At 39.7% G+C, this 13,220-nt stretch overlaps 1 protein-coding gene across 2 annotated transcripts in view; it reads left to right on the forward strand.

Annotated features, from left to right (window-relative positions):
- Positions 1-1,188: 1,188 nt before the first annotated feature.
- The window catches only part of ptprk (protein tyrosine phosphatase receptor type K), a 170,917-nt gene continuing 158,885 nt past the window's right edge, over positions 1,189-13,220 (forward strand). For both annotated transcript variants that reach the window (XM_084149697.1, XM_084149698.1), the window contains exon 1: positions 1,189-1,348. In XM_084149697.1, the coding sequence (XP_084005823.1) occupies positions 1,276-1,348 (73 nt within the window). In that variant the 5' untranslated portion in view covers positions 1,189-1,275. The remainder of the gene's footprint in view (positions 1,349-13,220) is intronic.

The following is a 13,220-nucleotide window of genomic DNA, read 5'->3' on the forward strand; positions in this document are numbered from 1 at the left end:
ATGTGCCCTTGAGCAAGGCAATTAACCCTAGTTGCTCTGAATAAGAGCGTCTGCTAAATGACAAAAATGTAAAATGTGTTTCAGAGAGAGCAAATCAGGGTTATTTGGTAAGTGTTGTAAGGCAAGAGCAGAGCTGTCCAAACATTTTTGACTCCTGAATTTGGCACCTTCCAAAGGCTCTTCAGCCAACCCTCCCTTTGCAGAGAGATGTAGAAGCAGCCTTTGATTTCAGCTGTTTACATGGCAGCCCGGCCTGCTTCTCAATCCCTCACTGAAAAGTCAGTGCGTCTCATTGGAGAAGAGCTGAGGGTCAAGTATGATAAACCTATAATCTGACAGACTTACAGACTCACTAACTATAGTGTGTAATTACAAGCCCACATCAAGTACAATCTTGTTACATTCCCTCTCTTCATACATCTCTCTATCGTGTCATTGATCAGACTGACTTGACACCCAAGAAGGCATGAAGGCAACAAATTGCCAGCAGTCATACTCAAGTCTGCCTAAAGGGCGCAATAAATGGAGATCAGTACTTCCTATGAATTAATGGGAAAGTACAGTAAATTGCTGCTGTTGATTGATTGGTATGTTACAGTAACCAGATATTTCAAGATTTGATATCTCATTAATCTGCAACTCATATTTCCAGTTCAATTCAAGTCCCTATAGCGTCTACAGAGGGCTTCTACTGAGTTATTACAAGTAGCCTACCCTATCCAATCACCAAACAGCTCACTTTGCAACTTTGAAGAATTACCTTTCCTTTTCATGAGACATCTATAATCCCTCCCTCTAAACAGGCTGAATATAGTGGCACCAATGTATCACTTTCTGTGAATTATAGTGATAAGTGGCACTGTAATTGTGAATCTGTCACAAAGGCTATGCAGTTTTTAATTAATGCATTTCATGAATCTTGTCTATACATATTCATCCAATTCAAGTTAATCAACAATTTAATGCAACACTAATTCAACTGGATACACTTTCTGTTCCGTTTGGATAGAGAAAGACGCATGAAAACTAAGCAGTTGTAGCACTTTGCCAACATTAGGGGGAGCCTGCTGTCGCTCTCAGAGCCTGCTGAGCAGCCAAATATCTCTGAGCAAAGCCGTTTGAATAGGTGACAATGCTGACGTCATTGACTTTCACTCCACTCACGGAGAAACAAAGTATCCACAAGAGTGAAGCGGTGAGAATGGAGTCCGTGAATCCACAGGAATAATAAGCGTCTCAAACTGCTTTAAAACTTGAACAACTCTATAAATAAACATGGATACATTTAGACTTGGCTTCATACTACTCTACTCCTCAATTCTAAGCGTCGGGACTCAATTCACGACAGGTAAGGATCTTTAAACCTTTCTGTGAGAGAGACTGTACGAGCCGAGACTAGAGGAAAGTTGGTGGTGAATGTTTTTAGTTGGAGTAATTTAAATCAAGGTGTGGGCTGTTGCATTTCGTTGATCCGGAAAAACTTGATACAAAAGCACAATTAGCCCATGTCTTTGCCAAGTCTGATAACCTAATGTTTCTTAGCTTGTTCCGAATCATTACTCTAAAATCGGGTCCGATTCCTGCCGTGGCTTTATTGCAGGTAAAGGGAGCAAGTTACCATTCTGAATATACGGTTACGTCCCAAAATGTTGCCACCAAAACGAAAGTATTTGAGTCCGTCCTGACGTCGCAGCATGCACCCGTAGACTATGTAGCCTATTTGAAAAAAGTTATCATATCCATGATTTCTGCATGATCACAACATTGAAATGGACTGTATGGACACTTCGATCATATCAGGCAAACATAGCAGTAAATAGCTTGTTGTAATTTCGAATTCTGTTGCATACTGTAGCCTAATGAAGAGGTCGTGCAAACCTGAAGTCATTGAAGAAACACCAACTTGCCATTTAGGAACTTTACGCCAAGAATAGGCTGGCTAATGGTGAGACTGAAAGTAGGAGCCCGCTGTCTCTACTGTTACCTTAAATATGGCATGATATGGTTGTACAGTAGGCCTAATTAACAACTTTTTGGACATGAGAAAAACTGGTCCTTATACGAATAGGCTGCAATGACTCAAATAGGTATATCATTTATGATAACCTAGTTCTTCCTTATTACCTGGAACCAAAGGTAAAAGTCAATTTGTTTAGAAACATTAATTAATACAATGCAAAATTGTGATTACAGAATGAAAGCTTTTGCCCTTTTGAACATTCGCTGTGACCTTTAAGTAAACAAGCAGATCATGGAACCAAACAATAAAGCATCACAAAGTTACTCTCAGGGTAAAAAATATATACTTTTTAGTATGTCTCTACTCTTGAGGGTCCAATGCTTTTCACCTTCAGTTGCAACACTTTCATCTAAATTGAAAAAACTGTAGTTTTTCATGAGTGCTCTAGAGAGAAAAAAATAAGCCACCAGTTTTATGGCTGAATCACTACTAGACTATTTGGAATGGTAAAACATATTATTAGCTTTTTCTGTTGTGTAAATTAAATCCGATACAACTCATACTGTGTCCCAGGGGACTTGACAAACAGTAGGAGGGTGGGGTCCTGTTTTCTATAAACCATTCAAAATGCTAATTCTAGGGAAACCTGTTAAATGCTGTCTGTCATTTAAATAGATGTTAATTCAACTGACTCATTCCCAATCATTTAAGATGTACTTTTAATTGATCTCTTATATTTGTATTGCAATCCATATGATCTCTTTTGAAACAATTTTCACATTTTTGTTCAGATATAGTGGGGTCTGAAATTATTGACACACTTGATGAAGATGAGCAATAATGACTGTATAAAATAAATAAATAAAGTCTGTTTTTACATCCATTGAGAATGACAATAGTTCCTCAATGTAGCCTATTTGAACAATCTTTCCAGCTCTTGCCCTTTCGATAAGGCGTGAAAGAAAATAAAAAAGTAATGCGCTGATCCGGTAGAAACTTCATAAAATAGGACTGCCTGATTACTTCTTATCCCTTGCACAAATAGCCTACAGCTGTGTCAGGAGCTCACTGGCTCGGGAAACTGAGGGTCCAGAATATTTTATACAATATTTTACATTTACATTTACATTATTTAGCAGACGCTCTTATCCAGAGCGACTTACAGGAGCAATTAGGGTTAAGTGCCTTGCTCAAGGGCACATCGACAGATTTTTCACCTAGTTGGCTCGGGGATTAGAACCAGCGACCTTTCGGTTACTGGCACAACGCTCTTAACCACTAAGCTACCAGCCGCCCCAATGTTGTAAGTTTGTTAGCACAAGCTTGGGCTGGACCTAGTTGATACAGTGTTTCAAGTTCCTTGCAGACAGGCCATGCAATGTGATTTATTTTCTTCCTGCAGGCTGCAATGTTTTTATTTGTTGGCTTTGTTGGCTATTTCTATATAGTTGGCAATGGCAATAGACATTACTTTTCATTTAGATTTAGATATAATTTGTATTAATCACATAAATGATTTTGATACGACTTTATTATAAAAAATAAATGAAACTGTTCCCACGAAAATGTGATTTTATGAAAATTGTAACTGGGCCGCAGATAGATAGAAATTGTAAAATAAATTGGCACTCCAAATGGAAAAGGTTGCCAACCCCTGGTGTAGCCTATTACTGACAACTTCGGGAGCATAAAGGCAGAATCTGTGAAGGCCAGCAGCAGCGGGAGGAGGGGGTTCGGGAATAGGTTTTTCTTCTTCTGGTTAGGCTATCTTGATCTCTGGCTCCCTCTTGAGTCATTTGTGTGTCTTAATTATTTAATCACAGTGCGCTTAAAGCATCAGACAAGCTCAGTAGCCTATATATAGTTGATTTTGGAAAAAGACGACTCTTGGTCAGCCAAGATTTTTTTAGTCGGGGACCGCCCTAGACTCTACAAACTTGTTTGATGCATTTTCAGATTATTTTGTGCCCAATAGATAATGAATGGTAAATAATGTATTGTGTCCTTTTGGAGTCACTTTTATTGTCAATAAGAATAGAATATGTTTCTAAACAATTCTACATTACTGTGGATGCTACCATGATTACGGATAATCCTGAATGAATCGTGAATAATGATGAGTGAAAAAGTTACAGAGGGTCAAAGATCATACCCCCAAGACATGCTAACCTCTCACCATTACCAGTGGGGGTATGGACTTTGACTGTCTGTAACTTTCTATTAGTATAAAATAATAATAAAAAATATTGAGCATACAATATTGCTTAGTATTTAAATTATTTATTTTATACAGTCATTATTGCTCATCTTTATCTAGGGTGTCAATAATTTCGGATGTAGTCAGATATGTAGCCCATAATTGTTACTTTAGCCTCTGCCTCTATAACCTTTTGGCCTTTTTTTATTGCTGATTAACTAAGGGCCTCCATAAGTCTTTGCTCTTCAAAGCGTACACACACGTTCCTCACATATCTGTTTGAGTGTAACCTGCATCATCAGATTAATTCACCACTGGTGGGGGGTTGGAAATAGAAAATACAGCTGTCTATATAATTGCAGATTAATTAATCAGAAAGTCTTAACCATGGATTAATTACATTAGAGTAATCAAAAACACACGATGACAAAAGGCAAATTACACATTTTGGAGATTGATTCGTAAATGATGTGATTATGCTGCCGGTATTATGGAAATTAACTGAAGATCACTTTACATCAATGTAAAATGTCAATTTCATAAAGCAATGCTGCTCTGCGATGAAAATATACAAATCGGTGTGCTAATCCACTTATTTATTTTTCTGTTGCTTGCATTTGGCCGCAGCGCAAATGGGACAACCGGTGAAGGGTGAGTTACTGAGCTGTGCTATCATTGACAGGAGCCCCTGTCCTGATTAATTGTGACCTGATGACTCCTGGCTGTTGTTCTATGCCACCTTGAATGCTCAATATGGTCTCTGTGCAGCTGTGTCACTGCAGCTCTCTGTTAATGGCTCTCTCTTCAGAAATGGATAGTGCTGCTCTCACATGATTTGGGACAATAAACCACAGCATATAAGAGGTTAACTCGATTCTTTCTCGTATATAAAACAGACAATTTTCAAACCTTTGCGGGCTACAGTTCATGTGAGGTTAGCCAAATACCACACATTCATTTGGTTGTGATGTGTGTGTGTGCAATAACATGAAATAACTGCAGTTGTTGCAGATAAGCAACATAGTTTCCTTCATTACATGCATGGAATAAATGTAGTCTTTTTAAACCACATTCATCTGCAGTTACCCTTTAGTGTTTGCTTTGTAAAATCACTGTGGTTGCATAAGTAATTACAGAGAAGCAAACTCATTTCGTTGCCCACCTATCAGAGAATCAAGTGTGAATGACTCTCGGGAGAGATGGCCATTAACCAAAAGGTAGACACTGCAGGAGATGAACAGCTGTTACTGGGTGAGATGTATTCAAAATGGACCCCTAATGAGAAGAACACTATTGATGCTTTCATATGGTCAGTATGAAAATGTATTCACTCACTAACTCTAAGTCGCTCTGGATAAGAGCGTCTGCTAAATGACTAAAATGTAAATGTGAAATGTCAGTCAGCACTAGAAATAACTAGCCTAACCTTACTCTTATTGGTTGATCTGACAAACAATTCATCATAGCACTTGCATTTCCAGTACATTTGTATGTTTTTACTTTGATATGTTTATGAATTGGGCACAGGAGAGTGAGTTTTCTTAGTTTCTCCAAGGCCTAATGAGGTATCCTTCACTACATCTCAGCTTCAGGTTTTTTATGCACGCAATTTTCCCCTCATTAAAACATAGGCCATGGTAGACCACGGTCTAGTGTGTGAGGCAATACAGAGAGGAAGATCCCCCCCCCCCCCCCTCCTCTGCTATTCAATACAAATAAGACTCTTCTAAGAGTGGAAGTTGCTGACCACACAAGCAGTCTTATATCTTAGTTTTATTACAGGTTAGGCGACAGTGAGAGAAGTTGCTTATCTCAGCACCTGTGAGAGAATTGTACGTTTTTTATGCGTTGCCTCAACAAAATCTATTTGCAGCATGCAGCCACTTATTGTTCCCTTAGTTTTCTGAAGTTTTAGATTATGCATGGTGAATCAATACCTGACAGAATGTGTCAAGTGATTTTGCAACGGTATGGATTTTTAATTTGGTTTTCCTCAAAATCAGCAGCCTCCGTATAAATTCTCCCCTTTTATTTGTTTATTTATTTATTCAGAACTGCACCTGTAAGGGTTTTGTCAGCATGTTACCCATCTGCCAGTTTTTCTCGGGATTACGAATGAATAAGCAAGTTTGTTCTTCTTATAAACCCAACAGACATGTTAAACACAGGCCCACTGCCTTGAATAACGCATCCAATGACCCTTTTACCGTACAGTATTAAATGTCTGCAATGTTTCCAAGGCCCTGTGCTCTTATTGTTTATTTGGCCCCGGGAGGTGCCCGCTCAGACAGATGTATTCTGAACTGGACTTAAAGGAGTGTTTCACCCATCTTCATTCCCACAGCAACACGGACCATGAACCTATTGTAACACACAAGGCAACAAAAGCCTTGTGGAGTTGCACTTGAAGCTCTGCATGGGAGGACAGTGTTGATGTGTCTCTGCTCTCAGCATGCATCATGCTCCTGTCTGCTGGGTATTTGGGACAGGGAGAGATGCTCTGCAATTGTTCGTGTTCAGTGCCCTGGTGAATGTCTCAGACCCCAGTTATCCCCAGTCTTTGTCATCACAGCATTTTGGAGATTAAAGCCGTAATGGTGTTTTTGGTGGTCTATTCTGATGCCTGCCCGTAAGCTTCTTTTGAATGCTGACTGGACTTTTCCTAAGGGAGACTGGGAGAGAAAAAAAAGTCGGATGGTTTAGAATTTTGCCATTTTTATTCTGGTTGGATGGTTGAAGGAGATTGAAGTATCAATGCATTGACTCCATTAAGATTATGATTTAAGTCATCATACATTCAACACCCTGTTCTGGGAAGTGCAGCTCCTATGTCCTTAATTTGACAGAAAAACAACTCTCCGTTAGTGTTGTCGCAATACCAGAATTTTGACTTCGATACCAGGTTTAGTATCCCAATTCTCGATACCATCACGATGCTCGATACCAAAACGATACCACTGCAAAAAAAGAAGGCATATTTATTAGCCAAAGTCACAGAATGGCACTTGATCCAGACAGATAAACTCAGCTGCTGCTCTGTTCAATCGTTTTTGAGTTAAATATCATTACAGTTGCATTTTTTTACATCAACAGTTTTCTGAGACAGCCATGTATGCATTAATGAATTATACAATCAATTTGACTTTGTTTTAATCAGTCTAACTACATAATGGTAATAATTTATTTGAATGATAAATCTCTATTAATAAACTGGGTAAAGATGTAGCCTAAGGCTATCCACAATACAGTTGAATGCATATCCAATAGGAGTGTGTGCATGCATTGAGTTATTGAGCTTGTTTTGGCTGATATCATGGGGCTTCAGATTTCAAACGATCTGTTTCCCTTCCATTTGGGACTGATTTTATTGTACTGATCAACAACATTTGCATAGAAGTAGCTTCTTTTATAAAAATGTGAGCTGTCTTTTTAACCAGTAATGACGTCATTCACGAGGCAGTTAGTTTGCTGAGGCAATAGATCATATTTGAGAGACACATGTGAGAGAGACTGAATAGAGCTTGCCAGCTTGTAGTCATAAAACTCGGAAATGAGTTACCTCTAATTCGTTCAGCCATTCCTATGGGAAAAATGAATGGGAAAAGTATAGGGTTTTGGGATAAACGCTGAAAATAAGGTCTGAGGTTGACACAGATAATATCAGTCAGTTAACATGACCTTTATGAATTATGAAACTTTTATGTTTTTAGAAGTTTTTGTAAAAGTATTTAATATATATATATACATTATTTTATTTTTTTTCATTTAGCAGACGTTCTTAGCCAGAGCAACTTACAGGAGCAATTAGGGTTAAGCATCGACAGATTTTTCACCTAGTCGGCTCAGGGATTAGAACCAGCGACCTTTCGGTATTCACAAAAAGCGATGTTAGCTGATGAAGATTATCTCATAGAACAAAACATATAAGATCTTCTAAGCCTGTGTTTACCTCAGACCTTATTTTCTGCGTTTATCCAAAAACCCTACAAAAACTAAATTTTCCCGTAGGCTTTGTCCAACGAACCATGGCGGAGTTACTACCTACAAAAAGACGCCATTACTATTGCTCTGTATAAGTGAATGAATCAAGTTTTTGGTGGCAATCAGCTTTGAAATCAGCATATTTTGCATTATGGTTTGCATATTATCACAGAGTACTCGGGTAGTGAATTGATGTTAGCTTTAGCTGTCAGCTAGCAAGGAAAGGTAGCTTATAAAGCTGGACGCTACTGGTATCTTCTTCCATTGTAAAGTGTTCTAGCCTCTGTGGACATTGTTTTGCGAACAGTAATTAACAGCTTCAACATTTCTACATGCCGTGTCGCAATATTGAAGTGTGTTAACATCTGTGGATCATGAGTGGGGAGCTAACATTATGCTGCCAAGAATTCCAGTGCAGGCTAGCAATGATTAAGTGGAGCAGGGGTCGGCTTCGCTGATCGACAGGCTTGATCAGTGAGACACATTTGACAGAAGTACCGAAAGTAACACAAATTCTAGTACCAAACTGTTTTTCATGTCCTAATATCTAAAAACAAAACGCCTTTATGTGCAAATATTGATATAATAACAATCATATCGAGTCACACGATGACACGGTGTGTGCTCCTCCCACTACGACTCGGGAAACCATGCAGTTTATTTGGCTACAGATTACATAAGTAATGATGAACTTCACAGGGTGGTGAAAGTGTACGGTATTAGCTTCATGCTTTCCAATAAATGTCGAGGGTCTTATTCTGGAGACATGATGATCGATGCTTGACTGGCGTTTGACAAATACAAATATTCTCGCTCTTATCCATAATGATCTCATAATGTAGACTAACCTACCCACAAGCTGTTGGCTAGAGAGCATGTCCCAAGACCAGACTAGGCACATTTACTATTTAACTCAACAGTTTTTGTGACAAAACTATCGGTAGAGTTGAAAATGCGATAGAAACACATTGAACATTGGATTGTTATTCGGTACATTAAAACTCAAATCGAAAAAGTACATTTTGGGTGCACTACATCACGCACTGATTTCTATCTGCAACATGTCCATTTTGTGGAAACACCACTGGTAGGACATTTTTTTAAAATTTGTGGCAAACATCCTGCTTATCAATCTGTGGCTGCCAATTGGTGAATATTTGCATGTAAATCTATCACCAATTAGATGGACACCTTAGCTATTGACAGGTTTCACAGACATGCTGGAGAATAAACATTTACATTTTTAGTCATTTAGCAGACGCTCTTATCCAGAGCGACTTACATTATCTTATTTTTTATTTTTTTCATACTGGCCCCCCGTGGGAATCGAACCCACAACCCTGGCGTTGCAAACGCCATGCTCTACCAACATCCCTGCCGGCCATTCCCTCCCCTACCCTGGACGACGCTGGGCCAATTGTGCGCCGCCCCCGGCTACGACAGAGCCTGGATTCGAACCAGTATCTCTAGTGGCACAGCTAGCACTGCGATGCACTCGGCAGCCAGTGTCTGTTGATTTAAAACAGACATTCAGCCTGTCCTGCCTCATACTTTCACTTCAAATAACGACTTCAATATACAGGGAGCCAACGTATGGTCTAAAAGTTGGCGTTCAGTGGCAAACAACAATATTCTTTGCAGATGACTAGTTAAATTAAAATGCTAATAGCTATAGTGGATGAGACCATATTTTTTTCAGTGTGGAAAAGAATGTCCAACAATTGACTGTCATCAGATTTCTTTATAGACGATGAATTACCGAACATGACCTACAGTACATACAAGTTCAGTACCTCAGATAGCAAATGCTCATTCAAAGTGAATGTCATGCCATGACCTGTCTGCTCCTCATGAATGACTTTCTGTAGACATGTCTGCAGTTAATGGTTGAGTGTGTATAGTCAACATGTTGCTAAAGCGTGGAGCTGCTGTGTGATTGACTCACAGTGATCTGCCCCACCACCACCACCACCATCATCATCATCATCGTCATCGTCCTGTCTGTCTTCCAGGTGGAGAGGGTTTCTCCCCACGGGGGGGTTACCTCGTCATTTTATTTTTATTTCACCTTTATTTAACCAGGTAAGCCAGTTGAGAACAAGTCATCATGCTTGTAGCAGTCTGGATATCATGTGCTTTTAACTGCTGTACATCTGCGTCTGAAAACCTCCTGAGGGCTGAAGTCTCAACATAATATTAAAGTGGAATTCTCCCACAGCCACACCAGCTCAGGGCTGAAACAGATAAGAAAATAAGACTGTTGCCTTTTCTGTCTGGGAGGCTTTATTTGTTCCCCTCAATACATGTCTGTCTGGCACTATTGTCTGGATTGTTTGTACAACAGAAAAGTTAAGTACAGACCTATCATCATTTTGGTAGTTTATGATGTAGCTTTTGATATTTTACTGTACTCCATGTTTATTTCCTGTATCATTTAATTATTTTCAAGCAAAAAATAAATAGCATTGCTTAATAAACTTAATCTGTTTACTTTCCTATGTAAACAACAAAGCTTAGAACTACACATGATCCTCATGATCATCGTTGTGTTATTTGTTGAGTTTTAGTAGGGAGGCTATCAGAAAATAGGATTTGCTTGTTAAGTCGGCACAAAGGAATGTTAATGATATAGATTTGATCATTACCCCCCCGTGGCCCTCCCACCTCCCCCAGTCCGTTTTCTGCATTGATGTTAAGCAGATCCCCCCCTCTGGTTGCAGAGACAAGTGGGCTGTCACCTACTGGTACATTAAAGGCACAAAGAGCCGAGTCCTCACGGCCCTGCTCAACTTGGAATTTATTGCCCCTTATTCAAACAAAGGAGCAGAGGATTTCTCAGGACACCCCCAGCACGCTCCTTATCCAACACTTACCTATGGAGCATAGCCTAGATCCTCACACTCATAGTGTATACATAGTGTACTTGTTCAAGGTTTTGCCTCAAGGTAAGGCATATGTTATGAAACAGTAGGTCTTGGTGAATTATGTGCACAGTTTATTTAAGGTAAATCCCAAAAATGATCCAGTCAGAAGCATTAAACTGGAGATGGAAAAATGTGCTTGGTGTAGATTAAGTTAAGCTAGAGTCTGCCTTTGTATGACAGACGTTGTCTTGGCAAGTTATGTCCAGAAGAGATGTGCTTACTGTATGAATAACAGAGGCCATGGGATGTTTCTGTCCTAGGCCTTTGTTTGGTTCTTTTCCCATCCTGTGTGGTATACTTGACCATTCTCTAGAAAAGTAGTGCCCCCCAGACTCCCCTCCCTGTGACTCGACTAAAAGGCCCCCAACTGACTCCAGTATTTATGGTCCACTCATGCCTTTCCCCCACATGTGGTTTAGGTTAACCACAGCTCTGTGGGTTTGAACTGAAATTAACAGGGTCATTTGGGTAAAGTCAGTCATGTTGAAGTACAGAACACTGCATATTTCTGGGATAGACTAACCCTTGCCCTGGAAACATGACAACTTGATTGTAGGTTCTCAAATATGAAAAAATAGAGGTACCTAGACCATATATGTATATATTCTCATCATCAGACATAACATGGCTGGGCTCTAAATTAACATTTTTCATTGGTAAAAGTTAGTAGCACATCATAAAATGTAGGAGCACCAGACTGTAAGATAAAAAATAAATAAAAATAATAATAATACCCATAAAACCTAGTGGTCAAACAGGGAAATGGTTCCAATCTTTTTTCCTCCATTCATTTTTCACATAGGGGATTTTAGAAACACTTAAAATAAGGGCTGTGTTTCATGTAGGTTTTGATAACCATGTTACTCTCTCTCGGACAAGGTGTCTTTTATCAATATATTCGGCTCTATTTACTCTCAGATTCGAAAATGCTAATTAGCATCAAAGTAGACATCATGCAAAACGACTAATCCCTGCAAGCTCCTGCACGTCATCTCTAGCTGACACCTTTACTAACAGGTATTATGTACATTTAAAACTTGCACAAGACATTTCACAGAATTGTCCATTTTTAAAGAAATGTAGCCAATTTATTCATTACTACATTTAGATTACATTAGATGGTAAATCCAGAGATTCTTACCTTTTGCCTTGATTTGGCAGTCTCGTCCAGATCGTCATGGCATTTGTAGTTCTTTATGATAGCCACATTAGCGGCTAATTAGCTTTTCATTTTGGGGGGGTAAATACAGGTGAATACAGTGGGGAGAACAAGTATTTGATACACTGCCGATTTTGCAGGTTTTCCTACTTACAAAGCATGTAGAGGTCTGTAATTTTTATCCCTTCAACTGAATCTAAAACAAAAATCCAGAAAATCACATTGTATGATTTTTAAGTAATTAATTTGCATTTTATTGCATGACATAAGTATTTGATCACCTACCAACCAGTAAGAATTCCGGCTCTTACAGACCTGTTAGTTTTTCTCACCTCGGGGGCATCAATGATCATGAGGAAGGGGAGGGATCAGCCCAGAACTACACGGCAGGACCTGTTCAATGACCTGAAGAGAGCTGGGACCACAGTCTCAAAGAAAACCATTAGTAACACACTACGCCGTCATGGATTAAAATCCTGCAGCGCATGCAAGGTCCCCCTGCTCAAGCCAGTGCATGTCCAGGCCCGTCTGAAGTATGACCATCTGGATGATCCAGAGGAGGAATGGGAGAAGGTCATGTGGTCTGATGAGAAAAAAATAGAGCTTTTTGGTCTAAACTCCACTCGCTGTGTTTGGAGGAAGAAGAAGGATGAGTACAACCCCAAGAACACCATCCCAACCGTGAAGCATGGAGGTGGAAACATCATTATTTGGGGATGCTTTTCTGCAAAGGGGACAGGACGACTGCACCGTATTGAGGGGAGGATGGATGGGGCCATGTATCGCGAGCATTGAAGATGGGTCGTAAGAGCATTGAAGATGGGTCGTGGCTGGGTCTTCCAGCATGACAACGACCCGAAACACACAGCCAGGGCAACTAAGGAGTGTAAGTAAGAAGCATCTCAAGATCCTGGAGTGGCCTAGCCAGTCTCCAGACCTGAACCCAATAGAAAATCTTTGGAGGGAGCTGAAAGTCCGTATTGCCCAGCGACAGCCCCG

This window comes from Coregonus lavaretus (genome assembly GCF_964263955.1).
Source record: "Coregonus lavaretus genome assembly, chromosome: 31".
Classification (NCBI taxonomy): Eukaryota; Metazoa; Chordata; class Actinopteri; order Salmoniformes; family Salmonidae; genus Coregonus; species Coregonus lavaretus.